The sequence below is a fragment of the Malaclemys terrapin genome, chromosome 19 (assembly GCF_027887155.1).
Source record: "Malaclemys terrapin pileata isolate rMalTer1 chromosome 19, rMalTer1.hap1, whole genome shotgun sequence".
Classification (NCBI taxonomy): Eukaryota; Metazoa; Chordata; order Testudines; family Emydidae; genus Malaclemys; species Malaclemys terrapin.
In genome coordinates this window covers 17,079,733-17,101,656 of record NC_071523.1, presented here as the reverse complement: position 1 = coordinate 17,101,656, position 21,924 = coordinate 17,079,733, and the positions used below count along the sequence as shown (strand labels likewise).

Below are 21,924 nucleotides of genomic sequence, written 5' to 3'. Positions count from 1 at the left end.
AATAGATTATGTAGCAAAATATTTTGTCCCGTTGGGACAGATTCCAATAAATGACTATATTGATAAATTATGAATCAGCAAATGAGAGCATCCCTGGTCTGTTTCTTTTTAAGCATTCTTCATGGGCTAATCTTAGGCTAGGTCTACACTACCTGTCTGAATCGGCGGGTAGAAATCGATCTCTCGGGGATCGAATTATCGCGTCTCATCGGGACGTGACAATCGATCCCTGAATCGACGCTCTTACTCCACCAGTGGAGGTGGGAGTAAGCGCCATCGAAGGGGAGCCCCGGAGGTCGATTTTGCCGCCGTCCTCACAGCGGGGTAAGTCGGCTCCGATACGTCAAATTCAGCTACGCTATTCGTGTAGCTGAATTTGCGTATCTTAAATCGACCCCCCCCCCGTAGTGAAGACCTGCCCTTAAATTGAGATGTTCTGAACCCACAAAAATATCAATTATTCCCCCAAGAATTCACTGTAACTTTAATTTTAAAAAAATACCTAGGAAATATCACATTTATTTGGAACTCTGTTAAACCAAACAAAAGACCAATTATGATCAGGCTTAAAAGTGAAAAAAGCCAGCATTGTGTGTGTAAATGCTATTTATTAACAGATGAAACAGCTTGAACCAAACTTGCTTGCTCTGCATGTAATTGAAATTAAGTTGCCAATTCTTCAGGCTAACCTGAGGAAATAGTTTCTGACATTGATGTTTCTGTTGTACCCCAGTGAAGTGACACAATATATTGCACACTGAAATGAACAAGTCATGTTACTACAATAACTGATTTCATACTTGAGAGATTCTATTTTACAGCTCACTGCCCTCTGCCACTTTGTAGTGATAGGATGTGCTTTGAATTTCTAGCCACCTCAATAAGATAAGTCATGGTGCTTAACAAGATGACCTTGTAAACTGGAGTAACAGGATGAAATTTAATAGTGAAAAGTGCAAGGTCATGCATTTAGGGATTAATAACAAGAATTTTTGTTATAAACTGGGGACTCATCAGTTGGAAGTAACAGGAAGAGGAGAAGGAACTCGGAGTATTGGTTGATCACAGGATGACTATGAGCCGCCAATGTGATATGGCGGTGAAAAAAGCTAATGTTATCTTGGGATGCATCAGGCGAGGTATTTCCAGTAGAGATAAGGAGGTTTTAGTACCATTATACAAGGCACTGGTGAGACGTCATCTGGAATACTGTGTGTAGCTCTGGTCTCCCATGTTTAAGAAGGATGAATTCAAACTGGAACAGGTACAGAGATGGACTACTAGGATGATCCGAGGAATGGAAAACCTGTCTTATGAAAGGAGACTCAAAGAGCTTGGCTTGTTTAGCCTAACCAAAAGAAGGCTGATGGGACATATGATTGCTCTCTATAAATATATCAGAGGGATAAATACCAGGGAGGGAGAGGAATTATTTAAGCTCAGTACCAATGTGGACACAAGAACAAATGGATATAAACTGGCCATCAGGAAGTTTAGACTTGAAATTAGACGAAGGTTTCTAACCATCAGAGGAGTGAAGTTCTGGAACAGCCTTCCAAGGGGAGCAGTGGGGGCAAAAGACATATCTGGCTTCAAGACCAAGCTTGATAAGTTTATGGAGGGGATGGTATGATGGGATAGCCTAATTTTGGCAATTAATTGATCTTTGATTATTAGCGGTAAATATGCCCAGTGGCCTGTGATGGGATGTTAGATGGGGTGGGATCTGAGTTACTACAGAGAATTCTTTCCTGGGTATCTGGCTGGTGAGTCTTGCCCACATGCTCAGGGTTTAGCTAATCACCATATTTGGGGTCGGGAAGAAATTTTCCTCCAGCGCAGATTGGCAGAGGCTTTGGGGTTTTTTTGCCTGACTCTGCAGCGTGGGGCACGGGTCACTTGCTGGAGGATTCTCTGCACTTTGAAGTCTTTAAACCATGATTTGAGGACTTCAATAGCTCAGACATAGATTAGGGGTTTATTACAGAAGTGGGTGGGTGAAATTCTGTGGCCTGCGTTGTGCAGGTGGTCAGACTAGACCAGGAGTAGGCAACCTATGGCACGTGTGCCAAAGGCGCCATACGAGCTGATTTTCAGTAGCACTCACACTGCCCGGGTCCTGGCCACCGGTCTGGGGGGCTCTGCACTTTAATTTAATTTTAAATGAAGTTTCTTAAATATTATAAAAACCTTATTTACTTTACATACAACAACAGTTTAGTTATATATTATAGACACAGAAAGATCTAAAAATGTTAAAATGTATTACTGGCACGCGAAACCTTAAATTAGAATGAATAAATGAAGACATGACGCACCACTTCTGAAAGGATGCCGACCCCTGGACTAGACGATCATGATGGTCCCTTCTGACCTTAAAGTCTAAACCAACCCCCACCCTTTCAGTCCCTACAACAGTGTATTGGAATATGAACAAGATACAGTTACTGACTGAGCACAACCTCCTTGAGAGCTACAAGTTCTGAATTCAATCAGCTGTAGAAGCTCTTGTTAAATTTTACCTCTTGCTTTCAAATATCCTTCTCAGTGCAGCCTTTCATGGCCCTTTGCAGTTTTCATTTAATACATTTTGAATTAGAAATAGGACATTTGACTTTATTGACTAGTTTAAGCTGTTACAGCATCTTGAATATGGTCACATTCATTGTTAAAGGGGAAGAGGTTGGATGCTGAACAATTTAGTCACAGACTCACAGAGAAAGAGATGAACAGGAGTACTTGTGGCACCTTAGAGACTAACAAATTTATTAGAGCATAAGCTTTCGTGGACTACAGCCCACTTCTTCGGATGCATATAGAATGGAACATATAATGAGGAGATATATATACACACAGAGAAAGAGATGCAAATCTGACCCCAGTTCAAGAAAGCACATGCTTAATTTTAAACATGCTTAAGTGCTTTTCTGAATAGGTGTCTAACTTTATGCCAGTTTTGGAGTCTACTGTACATTGATCTAAAATTTGAACCAATGATTTTAACTATTAAGACTTCTTAATTAAAATTAAATTAATACACTTTTATGGATTAGGAAAGCCATTTTCTTACACATCTTTGGATGCTTGTGAGGATTGGTTAATTTTGTCTTCATTTAGCATGTTCATTGAATTGCATATTTAATTCGACATCCCTGATATGTGATTGAAATATAAATTACAACTTGCTAAAAATCCTAAATCTTACCTTGGTATAATAGGTTTGTCAAAGTACCTTCCAATTATAAATTAAGCTTCAGGTACTGTGAGCAAAGTACATTAATGCAGTTTTTGTTAAACTGCATTGAAAAATATGTCTGAATTAATTTAGGTTTCAAAAACTAAATTATACTCTTTCCTCTTACATTTACCCAGTAGCTAGCTAGAAATTTTATCTATATATCTTTTTTCCAATAAGATTGTATAAGATAGTATGCTAATTGCTTGTACAGCACATATAAGGCTGTGTAATGTTTTACCTCATCTCAAGTAGAAAGCCATACATTGACAATTTATTACTCCAACCAATTTTTGCCAAGCATTCGGAAATTACAAATCAAAGCTGTCTTAATATCTGACTTACCTACCTTCCCTTAAGAGAGTCACACATGTGGATTTTCTTGCATTGTTAGAATTTTTTCATAAGGCAGGTAGTTATATACTTTGTGTTTTAAAAGTAATACTAGTGATAGAGAGTGTCAAGTATCAGGGGGTAGCTGTGTTAGTCTGTATCTACAAAAACAACAAGGAGTCTGGTGGCACCTTAAAGACTAACAGATTTATTTGGGCATAAGCTTTCGTGGGTAAAAACCTCACTTCTTCAGATGCATAGTGAAAGTTACAGATGCAGGCATTATATACTGACACATGGAGAGCAGGGAGTTACTTCGCAAGCAGAGAACCAGTGTTGACAGGGCTCATTGCTACTTCTAGCTATTGCCAGGTCAAACTGCCTCAGACAGTTGTTGCTCCCTCATGTGCAGATCTGAGGGCCAGTGGATCCAAGGACCCTGACCTACCACTGAGAGTCCTCACCCCTCTACACGTTCTCACAGAGTAGGCTGCCCAGGAGCTCAGCTCACAAAGGGTAGCTCTGGAGTCATCCTAGACTTGATCCTGCACCAACCAAGTTAATGGGAGTTTTTTCATTGACTCAAACAGGAGCAGACAAACCCCCATGCAGGGGTGGCTCTAGCTTTTTTGCTGCCCCAAGCACAGCAGTCATGCCGCCAAAGGCTGCCAGACTGCTGCCCTCAGCGCGAACAGCAGGCCACCCCTCTGCAGCTTGGCGCCCCAGGCACACACTTGGTGCGCCGCTGCCCCCATGTAGCTACCTGTATGGGGAAGGGCTGTAGAACTCAATATGGATGTAACCAACATGGTTCCTTAGATATTACTCTAAAGCCTCTAGAATGTAACAGAGTCTTAAAGAGAGACATTCTGTAGAATTCTATAGCAGGGATAGAATTCTCTATTAAGTTCTATAGGACCATTCAGACTCCCAGTTTGAAAGGATCTCAATTTCTATCCTGTAGGAATTTTCCATAAGGGACTCCATAGCCATCCACACTGCTCTCCCCCCATCACATACACACAGGAACTGCAATAATGCAGACGTGTTTAGGGGTGCAAGGAGATACAGTGTGAATGAATGTACATAATATGGTGAAGTAGTACATGCATCTGATGAAGTGGGTATTCACCCACGAAAGCTTATGCTCCAATACCGTCTGTTAGTCTATAAGGTACCACAGGACTCTTTGTCGCTAGTAAACATTGGAGATGTTTGGACCTTGATGTTGATTACTCTCCAATGAAAGCTCATCATCTTTGCCATTTCCAGGCTGCGCTGGCTGAATTTAGGCTACCTTTGTGGTTGAGAGTACTTGCTAAGTGTGAAGATTAGTCCAGCAAACTTTCTCCAGACTGTAAGCATGTTTCAACCCCAGAACCTTGAATGGTGTTCCCTTTTTCCAAATGCGATTGGAGGAGGATTTTTTAAAATGCTCCTTTAATAAGATTAGTTTTTCTTATGATTTAAGGTGTGTTTCTAACAGCTCCAAGATAGTCCAGCTTGCCTGGGAATTCCCCTGGCTAATAATATGCAGTTATTTCATTTGCTTAGTTTCCATCTTCTCTGCCATGCAGCCAGAACAGACCCTCAGCTGTGACTCACTAGCAGTACTTAGAATGCAGCACCTAGATTTCTTGTCGCACAAATCCTGTTTCAGTCACAGTTGAAAAGAAGTTTAATGGTCTCACTGAAGTCCCTGGTGGACTTTTTGTTCACATCACAAAGACCGTAAAATATGGCACAATTTGAAACAACTGGCAGCTTCTACTCAGAGGAGGGGAGGGGGATAGCTCAGTGGTTTGAGCATTGGCCTGCTAAACCCAGGGTTGTGAGTTCAATCCTTGAGGGGGCCACTTAGGGATCTGGGGCAAAATCAAAAATTGGTCCTGCTAGTGAAGGCAGGGGGCTGGACTCGATGACCTTTCAAGGTCCCTTCCAGTTCTAGGAGATGGGATGGGATAAGATATAAATGTTGCTGTTTGTACAATTTGCAACAGACAGCACATACTGTAATATTGTGTAGTCAGCTTGCAACTGCATGGTTCTTTTTAATTTATCTTTTTTCCTTGCCCAGGAACTTGATTAGCAGAGGTATTACAGGTCATGATGCTCAACAGACATGTAGATATTGGGAGAAGCTGTGTCCTAGTAGGTAAATCAGGGGACTGAAGTCAAAAGACTTAAGTTCTATTCTTGACACTGCTACTGGCACTTTGTGTGATCTTGGGCTAGTCACTTCACCCCTCAGTTTCCCCATGTGTAAAATGGGCACAATAATGCTCGCCTTTTTAAAGCGCTTTGAGATTTTCCAATGAAAAGCTCTATACAAGTACAAAGTGTGATTGTTTATTATTTCTCAATATTTGCACAGCCTTTCACTGGCCCGCCCCACTCTTTCTGCTTGTATGTAATAAATTCACCCAAGTAAAAATATGTAATTTTCCTGTGAATTTTGGGAGCCGATTTTGAAATATAAATCTAACTCAGTGCCATACATTTATGATCTGCACAGCTTTGATCCACCTGGCCAGATGTCTGCTGGAATGTCATGTGAAGTGGTGGTAACATTTAAACCAATGGTAAGTGCACTTTATGCAGCAATTATAATACAAATATGTTAGTTACAGGATGATGTGAATAATAGTGTTATTCATCCACCTAATTTGATAATAGTATCATTAGTCCAATTTTGTTAATTGTTAGAAAGGAAACAAAGGTAATTATAACCTTAAAAATAATATTCTAATTTAAGTATCTGGCACACCACACACTGGCATTTTCTAGTACAATATTTTATTATAACTTCAAGCATTAAGTAAGCTGAAAACTGCTCCAAACTGGAACACGTTAGATGTTACCTTCCTGAAATAAGTTAGGTAATTAGCAAAAAAAGTTGCAGTTACATAGAAACCTAGGCACACTAAAATTATGTTACCGTATGTAACCTTAACAATGTATTTATTTCTTCTTTACTGTAATTTATAAGTTGATTAACTTTTTCAGATGGCTAAAGATTTAATGCTTAATCTGTTTAGATGCATCATTAATTTTTTTAAATTATTTTGTTTAGATAAATGAAGTTCTTGAAGGAAAAGTCACATTTTTGGCTCAGAATGGTTCCTTTTCCATTCCATTGCAATGTACAATCAAGAGATGTGTTGTAAGTCAATTTTTTTTCAAACTTTAAATACTTTGGATGAGAGAGTCCAATGTAAGAGCAAAATGAATATAACTATTAGTGAGAATACTTAGAAATGTATACACTTTTCACTTTCTTATTCCTCTCTGTCTCAAGTACTCTCTTGCCATAAAGATTCATTCCTGAATAGATTCTTCTATGAAAGTGCAGCACTACTATCAGCATATTTCATAAAGATTTCTTTATAGCTTGTAAGGTTCTTTATAAGCATGTTAGTAAACAATGTCCAACATTTCATAGATTCATAGATTCTAGGACTGGAAGGGACCTCGAGAGGTCATCGGGTCCAGTCCCCTGCCCGCATGGCAGGACCAAATACTGTCTAGACCATCCCTGATAGACATTTATCTAACCTACTCTTAAATATCTCCAGAGACGGAGATTCCACAACCTCCCTAGGCAATTTATTCCAGTGTTTAACCACCCTGACAGTTAGTAACTTTTTCCTAATGTCCAACCTAGACCTCCCTTGCTGCAGTTTAAGCCCATTGCTTCTTGTTCTATCCTTAGAGGCTAAGGTGAACAAGTTTTCTCCCTCCTCCTTATGACACCCTTTTAGATGCCTGAAAACTGCTTTCTCTTTTCCAAACTAAACAAACCCAATTCTTTCAGCCTTCCTTCATAGGTCATGTTCTCAAGACCTTTAATCATTCTTGTTGCTCTTCTCTGGACCCTCTCCAATTTCTCCACATCTTTCTTGAAATGCGGTGCCCAGAACTGGACACAATACTCCAGCTGAGGCCTAACCAGCGCAGAGTAGAGCGGAAGAATGACTTCTCATGTCTTGCTCACAACACACCTGTTAATACATCCCAGAATCACGTTTTTTTTTTTTTTTTTTTTTGCAACAGCATCACACTATTGACACATATTTCGCTTGTGGTCCACTATAACCCCTAGATCCCTTTCTGCCGTACTCCTTCCTAGACAGTCTCTTCCCATTCTGTATGTGTGAAACGGATTTTTCCTTCCTAAGTGGAGCACTTTGCATTTGTCTTTGTTAAACTTCATCCTGTTTACCTCAGACCATTTCTCCAATTTGTCCAAATCATTTTGAATTATGACTCTGTTCTCCAAAACAGTTGCAATCCCTCCCAGTTTGGTATCATCCACAAACTTAATAAGCGTACTTTCTATGCCAATATTTAAGTCGTTAATGAAGATAATGAACAGAGCCGGTCCCAAAACAGACCCCTGCGGAACCCCACTCGTTATGCCTTTCCAGCAGGATTGGGAACCATTAATAACAACTCTCTGAGTACAGTTATCCAGCCAGTTATGCACCCACCTTATAGTAGCCCCATCTAAATTGTATTTGCCTAGTTTATCGATAAGAATATCATGCAAGACCGTATCAAATGCCTTACTAAAGTCTAGGTATACCACATCCACAGCTTCTCCCTTATTCACAAGACTCGTTATCCTATCAAAGAAAGCTATCAGATTGGTTTGACACGATTTGTTCTTTACAAATCCATGCTGGCTATTCCCTATCACCTTACCACCTTCCAAGTGTTTGCAGAGGATTTCCTTAATTACTTGCTCCATTATCTTCCCTGGCACAGAAGTTAAACTAACTGGTCTGCAGTTTCCTGGGTTGTTTTTATTTCCCTTTTTATAGATGGGCACTATATTTGCCCAGTCTTCTGGAATCTCTCCCATCTCCCATGATTTTCCAAAGATAATAGCTAGAAGCTCAGATACCTCCTCTATTAGCTCCTTGAGTATTCTAGGATGCATTTCATCAGGTCCTGGTGACTTGCAGGCATCTAACTTTTCTAAGTGATTTTTAACTTGTTCTTTTTTTATTTTATCTGCTAAACCTACCCCCTTCCTATTAGCATTCACTATGTTAGGCATTCCTTCAGACTTCTCGGTGAAGACCGAAACAAAAAAGCCATTAAGCATCTCTGCCATTTCCAAGTTTCCTGTTACTGTTTCTCCCTCTTCACTGAGCAGTGGGCCTACCCTGTCTTTGGTCTTCCTTTTGCTTCTAATGTATTGATAAAAAGTCTTCTTGTTTCCCTTTATTCCTGTAGCTAGTTTGAGCTCATTTTGTGCCTTTGCCTTTCTAATCTCGCCCCTGCATTCCTGTGTTGTTTGCCTATATTCATCCTTTGTAATCTGTCCTAGTTTCCATTTTTTATTTTTTAGATCATGTAAGATCTCGTGGCTAAGCCAAGGTGGTCTTTTGCCACATTTTCTATCTTTCCTAACCAGTGGAATAGCTTGCTTTTGGGCCCTTAATAGTGTCCTTTGAAAAACTGCCAACTCTCCTCAGTTGTTTTTCCCCTCAGTCTTGATTCCCATGGACCTTACCCATCAGCTCTCTGAGCTTACCAAAATCTGCCTTCCTGAAATCCATTGTCTCTATTTTGCTGTTCTCCCTTCTACCCTTCCTTAGAATTGCACACTATGATTTCATGATCACTTTCACCCAAGCTGCCTTCTACTTTCAAATTCTCAACAAGTTCCTCCCTATTTGTTAAAATCAAGTCTAGAACAGCTTCCCCCCAGTACCTTTTTCAACCTTCTGAAATAAAAAGTTGTCTGCAATGCAGTCCAAGAATCTGTTGGATAGTCTGTGCCCCGCTGTGTTATTTTCCCAACATATATTTGGATAGTTGAAATCCCCCATCACCACCAAATCTTGGGCTTTGGATGATTTTAGTTGTTTAAAAAAAAGCCTCATCCACCTCTTCCACCTGGTTAGGTGGCCTGTAGTAGACTCCTAGCATGACATCACCTTTGTTTTTTACCCCTTTTAGCCTAACCCAGAGACTCTCAACACTTCCGTCTCCTATGTTCATCTCCACCTCAGTCCAAGTGTGTACATTTTTAATATATAAGGCAACACCACCTCCTTTTTTCCCCTGTCTAGCCTTCCTGAGCAAGCTGTACCCATCCACACCAACATTCCAAACATGTGTATTATTCCACCAAGTTTCAGTGATGCCAACAATGTCATAGTTATATTTATTTATTAGCACTTCCAGTTCTTCCTGCTTATTACCCATACTTCCTGCATTTTGTATATAGGCATCTAAGATACTGGTTTGATCTTGCCTCCCAGTTTTGTCCTGACCCTCCTTTCTCTCTGCCAATATAGCCCACACTCCCTCTTGTTTCCGACCCATCTCCCAGGTCTCCATATTCCCCACTTACCTGTGGGCTTTGCTCACCTGTTCCCGTCAAACATAGTTTAAAGCCCTCCTCACTAGGTTAGCTAGTCTGTGTCCAAATAGGGTCTTTCCCCTCCTCAAAAGATGAACGCCATCTCTGCCTAGCAGTCCTTCCTCGAATAGCATCCCGTGGTCGAGGAAGCCAAAGCCCTCCTGGTGACACCATCTTTGCAGCCAGGCTTTCACCTCCATGATGCATCTGTCTCTGCCCGGGCCCCTATCTTTGACAGGAAGAATCGAAGAGAATACCACCTGCGCTCCAAACTCCTTCACCTGTACTCCCAGAGCCCTGTAGTCACTCTTGATCCGCTCAGTGTCACACCTCGCAGTATCATTTGTGCCCACGTGGATGGATTTCTGCCTAGTAGATGCATTGTTATATTTTGAGTTAAACAAGAAATGCTGTTTAAGGTCTCAGGCCCCAAACTCTACAGAGATTTATGCATGTGTTTATCTTTAAGCATGTGAGTACTCAAATTGGAGTCAGTGGGACTCTTACTACTATTTATTAATTATGTGCAATACAGAAGTGCCTAGGTCCCCTAGGCATGCACAAGGATCCCATTGCACTAGGGGCTGTACAGAAACAGAACAAACAGATTCTGCCCCCAAGGACCTTACAAGATACTCGTGCTTATAGTTAAAAATCTGTTAAAATTATAGTTAAGGCTTTATCATTTGGGTCCTCTAATTAACATGCAAAAAAAGGGTAGGTAAATGCATGGTACATGTAGCCAACACCCATTACTTTTCCTTCTCATTTTATTTTGAACATAACATTACAAAATGTATTTCATATTTTATTGGAGGTGAAAATCACTTATTGTATGAGAAGACATGCTATCTTACACACAAATGCTTGAGGGTTTCACTGAGACATTTACAAAATCACTTTAACGTATACAGCTCACCATGAGCCGTGACCTTAACTTCCAGTGGAAACCAGTTGGGAGTTATGTTTAAAATATTAAATAAAAAATATGACAGGAGAGGGAGGAAAATAGAAGTTGCGTACCTTACTTCCTTATGTTTCTTTGAAAATCTAGCCTGTGTCTCAGGAAATTTGTTCATAAGCTTAGCTTTCTATATAAACAAAAAATCATAACACATCTTTAGATCCCTCCGTCTATTCATAATAAAACTCATAAATCATCTCTCCTTATGCAAAATATCAGCCTTTAGAGAATTTTTAAACCTGGTTTTAAATGAGGAATATACACCTATTATATTTAAGCTATGACACACAGTATTTTCACAAGAGGCACTAGTTTTTCCTTAAGTGGGGGCATTTGATTTCTCATGGGCTACTTTGAAGAATGTACTTTGGCAGAGCAACCGCTCTTTTGAAACTTCCTTATCAGATACGTGACGATATATCAGTCACAAGATTGCATCAGAGACCAAATGAGATGGGATAAACAATGTGTGCCTACAGACTGACACTAAACAAATCTAGACACTGGATGGAAATGGGTATGCAGGATGATTTTTCCAATATAGCAGTCACTAAGGAATCAGGATAGCAAATAGAAAATTTGGAGTATTACTAGTAGTCCTACTAGCAGCACAAACAGGTATAAAAAGGATTTAGACACAGGAGAGCTACCCTGGAGTAGAACTGGGCAAATTATAGATTTTTCAGTTCATTGACAAGCCTAAAAATAAATAAATAAATAAATAAAATTAATTAATTAAAAGTTGTGTCAGATCAAACCAAAAATGAAATTTTTCAAACATTTTCCATGAATCAAAGAGTTGAAAAAAAATCATTTCAAGTTGAACAAAATGTTTCATTTTGGTTTAACATTTTTTTAAAGTTTATTTTTAAAAATAAAATTAAAGGACATTTCGAAATGAAAAATGATTTTGAACCAAAAAATGTAAACATTTCATTTTGAAAATATCAAAATGAAATGCTTTGATTTGAGGGGGATTTTTTTTTTTTTTTTTTAAGATTTTTTTTTCTTGACTTAAAATATTAGGCAAAAACAATGTGAATTTGCAAAATGTTTCCATGTTTTCGAATCTGCATTTTTTGCTGAAAAAACTTTCAATCAAAAAAAATTGTTTTGCTCTAGCCTGGAATTTTTATTGTTCTTTATTGCATTGCACATTGAGAGCTCAGCAGACAGCAAGTTTTACTCATAGATAGATAGTGAAACAAAACAAAAATAATCAAATACACAGAAGAGGAAAAATAAGAAAATAGAAACTGCGAAAGGAAATTCAGTGTATTACTCAGGAAGTCCCCAGTCTATTAAACCACTTAAGCTGTGCTTAAATTTAAACACATGAGAAGTCATTTTGACTTCAGTAGGATTATTTGATACTTAAAGTGGAGCATGTACTTAAATGATTTACTGGGTTGAGGTCTAAAGACAATAAATATGAGTGTTGCACCTCACTCTAAGAGAGCCAGCAAACTAGGGATTTGACAGACTGTCAGAAGGAAAAACTCCTATCACCTGGGGGATCCAATCCGCTATGTTGAGCAATTTATGCATAAAGCTGTGGAACAGACTACCTGCTTAGGGAATCTTGATTTGTACAAACTAAGTCCATCATTTTTCTTCAACAAAAGGTGCTTCTTCTAATCATCCCTCCCTACAAGTCAAGGTAAAAAAAGTCAACCCTTGAAATGAGCAACTTTTTGTTGATTTCCCATAGCCATGAACATAGATGCTGTCTTTATGAGTTGCCAGGAGGTGCTTGACCCCTGCTCCATCCCAGGTCCCGCCCCCACTCCATCCCTTCCCCCAAACCCCCACCCCCACCTCTTCTTGCCCCACCCCTGCCCCATTTCACTCCTTTCCCCCAAGCGCACCCCACCCTTGCCCCTCCCTCTCTCCCCAGCACCTCCTGCATGCCACTGAACGGCTGATCTGTGGTGGGCGGGAGGGGGAGGAGCTGATGGGGGGGCTGTTAGTGGGTGCAGAACACCCACTATTTTTTTCCATGGGTGCTCCAGTCCCGGAGCACCCACGAGTCGGTGCTTATGGCCATGAATACTGGTATTAAATATCACCGTACTGCCTGATTCAGAAATTCACCCCTGACTTGGCAGCAAATTACCAGTAAATAAATTGCCTAATAAATCAGCTGCTCTAATATCTATTTGCTACTAAATGTGAAATTTAGCTGCACAGCAAACCCATAAGAAAATATCCAAGTGATCGTAAAGCCTTTGAGTTGTGTATATGGATTTGAAAGAGCAGATGGCCAATTCTCTGCTATCATGGATTCAATGATTTTCCAGGCCATTACAGTTATAGATTCATAGATTCATAGATTATAGGACTGGAAGGGACCTCGAGAGGTCATCGAGTCCAGTCCCCTGCCCGCATGGCAGGACCAAATACTGTCTAGACCATCCCTGATAGACATTTATCTAACCTACTCTTAAATATCTCCAGAGACGGAGATTCCACAACCTCCCTAGGCAATTTGTTCCAGTGTTTAACCACCCTGACAGTTAGGAACTTTTTCCTAATGTCCAACCTAGACCTCCCTTGCTGCAGTTTAAACCCATTGTTTCTGGTTCTATCCTTAGAGGCTAAGGTGAACAAGTTCTCTCCCTCCTCCTTATGACACCCTTTTAGATACCTGAAAACTGCTATCATGTCCCCTCTCAGTCTTCTCTTTTCCAAACTAAACAAACCCAGTTCTTTCAGCCTTCCTTCATAGGTCATGTTCTCAAGACCTTTAATCATTCTTGTTGCTCTTCTTTGGACCCTTTCCAATTTCTCCACATCTTTTTTAAAATGCGGCGCCCAGAACTGGACACAATACTCCAGCTGAGGCCTAACCAGAGCAGAGTAGAGCGGAAGAATGACTTCTCGTGTCTTGCTCACAACACACCTGTTAATGCATCCCAGAATCATGTTTGCTTTTTTTGCAACAGCATCACACTGTTGACTCATATTTAGCTTGTGGTCCACTATAACCCCTAGATCCCTTTCTGCCGTACTCCTTCCTAGACAGTCTTTTCCCATTCTGTATGTGTGAAATTGATTTTTCCTTCCTAAGTGGAGCACTTTGCATTTGTCTTTGTTAAACTTCATCCTGTTTACCTCAGCCCATTTCTCCAATTTGTCCAGATCATTTTGAATTATGACCCTGTCCTCCAAAGTAGTTGCAATCCCTCCCAGTTTGGTATCATCCGCAAACTTAATAAGCGTACTTTCTATGCCAATATCTAAGTCGTTGATGAAGATATTGAACAGAGCCGGTCCCAATACAGACCCCTGCGGAACCCCACTCGTTACGCCTTTCCAGCAGGATTGGGAACCATTAATAACAACTCTCTGAGTACGGTTATCCAGCCAGTTATGCACCCACCTTATAGTAGCCCCATCTAATTTGTATTTGTCTAGTTTATCGATAAGAATATCATGCGAGACCGTATCAAATGCCTTACTAAAGTCTAGGTATACCACATCCACCGCTTCACCCTTATCCACAAGGCTCGTTATCCTATCAAAGAAAGCTATCAGATTGGTTTGACATGATTTGTTCTTCACAAATCCATGCTGGCTGTTCCCTATCACCTTACCACCTTCCAAGTGTTTGCAGATGATTTCCTTAATTACTTATATACATTCTCTATTTCACATTACTATAGTCCTTGTCAACCAAAGCAACTTGCCTATGTCTTTGCTTCAGTTAAGGTTGCCTCTTATAAAATGGATTTGTTTTCCATCCCTTTCAAAAGGGATAACACTTTCTATGGGAAAGGGTCAGTGGAAGTTTTAAAGAAAGATAGGGAGAGGGGAAAGTTCTGAACTACAGCAACTTTAAAATTTTACAAATTGAAGTGTATATTGTATAAAGAAACATTCTGATTGCTTTAAAAGTTTGTGGGAATTCAGCCCACTGTGGTCTGCTAGCAGATTGAAGGTTAACAAGTTTTACAAAAGAAAGACTCATTCTCTTCAGCCACTTGATGCTTGAAACAATTTCATATGCCTCTTCCATAAACTTAATTACAAGATTAATGAAAATTCCACCTCTACTAATGAGGCACTATGAGGTTAAAGCTGTTATAGCCCTAACACGCTAGAATGTGTCACAAATTGATCGTCAATCAATACAACACATTGGACGCTCTTCTTTTCCAGCATGGTACCAGCAAGATAATTCCACCTAATTGAGATATAAAAAGAACAATGGGGCCAAATTCTGCCCTGCAAACCAATGTATAAATACAGAATAACTCCCTTGATTCGATGGGAGTTACCACAGGTTTATGCAATGATGTAACTAATCACAGAATCTGGCCAACTGTTTCCAGCATCATTTAATGGAGTGAAAGGAAAGTTGTTCACTTTAATATGACTTCGTTGTTCAGATGGGTTGGCTTTTACACAAAAGACAGAAGAGTGCCCATAATTTGTGTCATTATTTGACATTGTCTTTGAAGAGGTAATAAGGACTTTAAAGTATTATGCTCAAAATGGTAGATGTTCATTTAATTGACATTACTGACTATCTAGGACAGCAGTAATTATGGTTTTTCTCCTTACAGCTGGCACTAGATAAAGAGCTCATTGACTTTGGCACTCATGTGGTAGGGGAGACAATTTCACGGACAATCATCCTAACAAACCGTGGCGCTTTGGGAACAAGATTTAAACTCCAGACATCAGCGGGTGACAATGGCACGTGCACAACAGCGAAATCTTCCCTCGAAAGAATGGTGGGTTCAAGGGCACTTCATCAGACTGATTTAGACACTCCAACCAGTAGAGCTTGTTAGATTTGAAAAACAGTTATGCAACATTGCCAACTGCAAGCATTCAAAAATAGAGTCTGGGCCTCCCAATATATCATGGAATTAGATTAAAAATTATAAAAATTTAACAAAATAATACATTTTGGGTTTTCTGAGCTTTTCGGGTATACACAGGTCACATTTTCATGCTTTCCTCTGCAGCCACAAAGTTAGAAGCTTACTTTAAAAAAAAAAAAAGAAGAAAAAAAAGAAAGCTGAGATAATTAGTTGATTCCAGGGTGGCATTTCCAGAGAAATTTTTTTTTCTCCTCTAGTGTGGTTTAAAAAAATCATATCAATCAAATCATGCTCTGTAACTGCGGTCTTGATTAACAATATTGTTATAATTAACTTTTTTTGTGGTGGTTAAGTCCCACAGTAAATTAATGGGACAATTTGAGGATATTTCATCTGATTTTTTTTTTAAATCAGCCCAATCTTTAACTTCTTTTTATATATTACAGTTTAATTGGCTCCAAGGTGTTTCAAAACTAATCTTTTTTAATTTTTAAGAAAGTGATAGACCTGTTATAAGAGAGACCGTCAAACAATGTACAATAAAACTGCTGAGCTGACTTCACCGTGGTTTTCAACTCTAATTCTATCATATTAAAGTTTTATTCATGTAAGGAAATTGACTATTGAGAAATTACACCTTCTGAATTCACAACTCCTTGTCTATATTCTCTTTCATATCCACTTTCTTTGCTACCTAAAACAAAGTTTTATCACTCTTTATTCCAATTAACAATGCAAACCCAGAACACCTTAACAAGTAATATGGATTCTATTCTGGCTATGCATCAGCAGCAGACTTGCCCAGTTTCAAATGCAGAGTTTGTATCACTGGTAACAAGTCTCACTGAAAGAGAAGTCAAGCTATGCTTGACTCAGATCCAAGGCTGAATTTTCAGCTTTGGCAGTTAAAGAAAAGCACCTGTTTACTTGTGTGTTTTAGGAAATTTGTTATGAAGTCCTTGAGAAACAATACAAAATGTCAATTTTCCTGAGTCATTTTTCTGAACACAGTCACTCAATGTTCCAGTGAATTGTGCTCACTATATCAATTCCATTTCTGAGGCGCAATAATGGCATCCTACCACCAATAAAACTGTAGTATAAAAAAGTGTGCACTTTGTATAGAACACAGTGCATTTTCTCCACACACAATATAGAATGTAGTTAGATAATAAGGCTACTTCCTTTCGAAAGGTGGCAGATGGAATGGAGCTAGGTGCACTTAAGTTACAGCTTGATATGTTTTATGTTTTAAAATCTTTTCTATAAATCATCTAATTAGGTTAGTCCAGCTTTGGATGGCATCACCTCTGAAGAGAAAGCCAGCAGCAGTCCTGTGGAATCATCTCTGTATGAAAACAAGGAACAAGTTTCTCCTGTCAAAACTGAAGAAGTTAGGCAGACTTACATGTTGGGTGAGAGCCAGAAGACTGAAAACAACCTGGGCAGCAGCCATGTAGGTAAGACTGTGGTTTTAGAAAACTGAGGCTAAACATTCTCCTAACAGTTTCATTCGTTCACGTAAGAGACTGGAGCCAAGATGCTTAGCAAACCTGCTCAATAAATGAAACAATGCCCGTTCCAGTAGTAGTGTATGCTTTTGTTTGTATGCTGTCCCAACAGAAAGGCTTCAGGCACCACACAAAAGTGACTAAAAATAATGCACTAGCACCACTGCATATACTAAAAGCAGTGGAGAATGTCCCCAACCTCACTCCTTATCAAGTACTAACCTCAGATACACACACAAAATCCAACTGGATTTTCCTGTAGAGACTACAAAATTGTTATCATTGTTCTTGTCTCATCAACTGAACACCCACCTTTCACAAGAGAGCCACATGACAAGTTTATTTTTATAACCTATAATTTTAGGAACAAAGTGACATACAGATGAACCTCCTCAGACATTTTTCCTTTCATCTTTTAATCTTTATTTTGTGCTTTATAAGATTTGAGGGGGGGGGGGAGAGAGAGAGACTAAGCTTCTTCAATATCTGTATTAATGGATGTAAGTGTTCCCAGTCATTCTAATCATTTTACCATTCTGATCAAAAGACACTTAAAATCATATTAGGATTTCTTTTTTTAATTAAAATATGGATTTTGTGTTTTGAACCTAAAAGATTCAGTAACAGTTCTTTAGATTGTTTTGTTACAATTACAGTGTTCTCTCTACAACATAAAATATCTGTATACTGTCTTTCAGGTGAGATCAAACATTAAGATCTCTGTTCTCCAGGCACATTAAAGATCCCATGACATACTGAGCATGGATTTGCTGAGTTGGCCAAAATTACCCCTCTTCCTCCAGTTATGATGAAGTATGTGTAACCCACACACCTCCTGGGTGTGGTGTACTGTCCCATGTAGTGGCACCGAGAGAGAGAGATTAATGTGTCTATTCTACAGCCTTAACTAACAGCCATATGGCTTTTGGCTCATGCAGTAGAGGCTCATGCATTTAGCTCCAGAGGTCCCATTTTAAGGGACGGAGGAGAATCCAGGGAACTACAGACCAGTCAGCCTAGCCTCAGTCCCTGGAAAAATCAGGGAGCAGGTCCTCAAGGAATCCATTTTGAAACACTTGGAGGAGAGGAAGATGATCAGGAACAGTTAATATGGATTCACCAAGGGCAAGTCATGCCCGACCAACCTATTGCCTTCTATGATGAGATAACTGGCTCTGTGGATACGGGGAAAGCAGTGGACATGATATATTTTGACTTTAGCAAAGCTTTTGATACGGTCTCCCATTGTATTCTTGCCAGCAAGTTAAAAAAGTATGGATTGGATGAATGGACTATAAGGTGGATAGAAAGCTGGCTAGATTGTCGGATTCAGCAGGTAGTGATCATGGCTCGCTGTCTAGTTGGCAGTCGGTATCAAGTGGAGTGCCCCAGGGGTCAGCCCTGGGCCCGGTTTTGTTCAGCATCTTCATTAATGATCTGGGTGATGGGTTGGATTGCACCCTCAGCAAATTCACGGAGGACGCTAAGCTTGGGGGAGAGGTAGATATGCTGGAGGGTAGGGATAGGGTCCCGAGTGACCTAGACAAATTGGAGGATTGGGCCAAAAGAAATCTGATGAGGTTCAAAAGGACAAGTGCAGAGTCCTGCACTTAGGACAGAAGAATCCCATGCACTGCTACAGGCTGGGGACTGACTGGTTAAGTGGCAGTTCTACAGAAAAGGACCTGGGGATTACAGTGGACGAGAAGCTGGATATGAGTCAACAGTGTGCCCTTGTTGCCAAGAAGGCTAATGGCATATTGGGCTGCATTAGTAGGAGCATTGCCAGCAGATCGAGGGAAGTTAATATTCCCCTCTATTCATCACGGGTGAGGCCACATCTGGAGTGGTCCAGTTTTGGGTCCCCCACTACAGAAAGGATGTGGACAAATTGGAGAGAGTCCACTGTAGGCAACAAAAATGATTAGGGGGCACATGACTTACGAGGAGAAGTTGAGGGAACTGGGCTTAATTAGTCTGCAGAAGAGAAGAGTGAGGGGGGATTTGATAGCAGCCTTCAACTACCTGAAGGGGGGATCCAAAGAGAATGGAGCTAGACTGTTCTTAGTGGTGGCAGATGACAGAACAAAAAGCAAGGATCTCATGTTGCAGTGGGGGAGGTCTAGGTTGGATATTAGGAAAAACTATTTCACTAGGAGGGGATGAAGTACTGGAATGGGTTACCTAGGGAGGTGGTGGAATTTCCATCCTTAGAGGTTTTTAAGGCCTGGCTTGACAAAAGCCCTGGCTGAGATGATTTAGTTGGTGCTGGTCCTGCTTTGAGCAGGGGGTTGGACTAGATGACCTCCTGAGGTCTCTTCCAACCCTAATCTTCTATGATTCTATGGTTATATCTGGGCTGATTAAGAATCAGCTAATGGTCCAAATGCAGCAGCACATCCTGCTTGCAACACAGGTCTTCCTGAAAACATCACACTGATATTCTGCTCTCTGCACTCCCTATTGGATCAAGTCCAATTCAAGCTCTCTCTGATTTGGGGCCCTTCATGGGATTGGTTCCAGCTCCCTCAGGTGGCCAGGGTCATCCCAATCACAGCTACTAGCCCAATGAAACTCACCAATAGTGGGAGGCTCATAAGCGAGGACCATGCTTTCACATGACTAGAGCAAACTGTGGACTATGATCTCACTCTCACAGGAGGATGAGTTAAGAATAACTACAGGTCTTGCTGCATTCTGAACATTTACAGTATGTCTAACAATTAAATTGTACCTTCTTCTCTCATGATCATTCATATGAACAAAGAGAAATCATTCTCTAGATCCCCCATAAATCCCCTCTTCAAAAGCCTGAGAGAAGATATGGGCCTTGCATTATTCCCCAAAACTCAACGAACATGGGCTCTGATGCTTTTAACACAGAGTTAGTTACCCAGGCCCAACATCCTGTTTGTCTTTTAGAACAACTTAGTCAAGATGCATTAATCACCAAGGCAGATCTAGAGGCAGAAAATGCACAAAGCCCAGCGGAATCACCACCTGAAGAAGAACCCATTGAAATTACACTGGGCAAGGTAATGTATTTACTGAAATATGTACAGGCATTCAGCTAGTCCAATTCTTGGGTCAGGGAAACTGACCAGGAACCAAATCCTGCATTCTTTATTCAAGCAAAGCTTGCGTTGGCTTCAAAAACCCATAAGGTTTCATCATATCACATCACAGTTAGTGGGGTTGTATTTTAGGCATTTTATTTGTACAGTAGAACCTCAGAATTATGAATACCAGAGTTATGAACTGACCAGTTAACCACACCCCTCATTCGGAACCTGAAGTACGCAATCAGGCAGCAGAGATGGGGGGGAAAGCAAATACTGCAAAGTACAGTACTGTGTTAAACTACTAAAAAAAATAAAGGGAAAGTTATAAAAAAGATTTGACAAAGGAAGGAAACTTTTTCTGTGCTTGTATCATTTAAATTAAGATGGTTAAAAGCAGTATTTTTCTTCTGCATAGTAGTTTCAGAGTTGTATTAAGTCAATGTTCAACTGTAAACTTTTGAAAGAACCACCATAACATTTTGTTCAGAGTTACGAACATTTCAGAGTTATGAACACCACCAGTCTCGAGGTGTTCATAACGGAGGTTCTACTGTATTGGCACTCTGCAGTTTGACCTATCTTACACCGCCTTTTTCTGCCTAAAATGTACCATAGCCAGCTGTCAGGAAAGAGCTTACACCTATTTTATACGTGGCACCATTTCAGTCTTGGGTTCAGCTACTCTGTGTCTTCTTTGCCTTTTAAAAATGTATGTTTTATGTAAAATTAAACCAAAGCATATTGTAGGCAAACTGGGGACTTTTCATTGAATTTCATCCCCTTTCATAGATTCACCATTATTTCATGGAATTTGGAAACATTTCCATAACTATACGGCATGTAAAGTCTCATGCTTTCACTGAAATCAGGCCATAGTTTGCTGCTTTTATTATTATTCATTATATTGTAGTAGCACTCAAAATGCTCTAGGCCTTGCACGGGCTTAGCAAGACACAATGCCTGCCTTAAAGAGCTTGCTATCTAGAAAGATTGGGGGGGGGGAGGAAGGAAGGGAAATTCACCGAGAGAGAGAGGTGATAGATAGGTTAGATAGATAGATAGATATCTCTGGCCAGAGACAAGGTTTCAGATTAGAGTGAATATGATGGCAGAAGGCTACCCAGGCTCCTCTCAACTGATGATGCATCCTATGTGAGATGGGGGAAAGACAGGCCAAGGGGCCCTTTGCAGCTGCCTCTGAATCTACTCAGAGAGAGGCTGGAAGGCCCTGACTTATCCCTGCACTCTCAGCAGTAACTCGTGTTGGCTGCTTTGGAGCAGGATCTCCACATGTCCTGGGCTTTACAAAACCCATCATAGGCTGCAAGCTTCTGTTGGCTTCTGCTGTTCCCCTTGTGGAGGGGAGTAGGAGAGGTTGTTGAGCCTGCTGCTGTTGAATTCAGTGGAAGGAGGAACAGGCCCTTGAGTGCTAGCACAAAAAAGCATTGTTCATGTATCACATATACACCAGCCCAGACAGTGGGTATTCTACCCTCCTTCCATCAGAGGAGATGGCAAAACACAACTCAGATGTCACACTTAGAGTCCATGGCTGAGCAACTTTTCTGCAAGATGCTGAGCACCCTCTGGAAATTGAAGGCACTCCGTGAC

The 21,924-nt window shown here is 40.3% G+C and overlaps 1 protein-coding gene across 5 annotated transcripts in view; it reads left to right on the top strand.

The window, feature by feature from the left end:
• Nucleotides 1-21,924, top strand: part of CFAP74 (cilia and flagella associated protein 74) — a 100,553-nt gene that overhangs the window by 44,286 nt on the left and 34,343 nt on the right. For all 5 annotated transcript variants that reach the window (XM_054008933.1, XM_054008932.1, XM_054008935.1 and 2 more), the window contains 5 exons: nt 6,084-6,150; nt 6,642-6,731; nt 15,477-15,647; nt 17,023-17,200; nt 20,174-20,286. In XM_054008933.1, the coding sequence (XP_053864908.1) occupies nt 6,084-6,150; nt 6,642-6,731; nt 15,477-15,647; nt 17,023-17,200; nt 20,174-20,286 (619 nt within the window). The remainder of the gene's footprint in view (nt 1-6,083; nt 6,151-6,641; nt 6,732-15,476; nt 15,648-17,022; nt 17,201-20,173; nt 20,287-21,924) is intronic.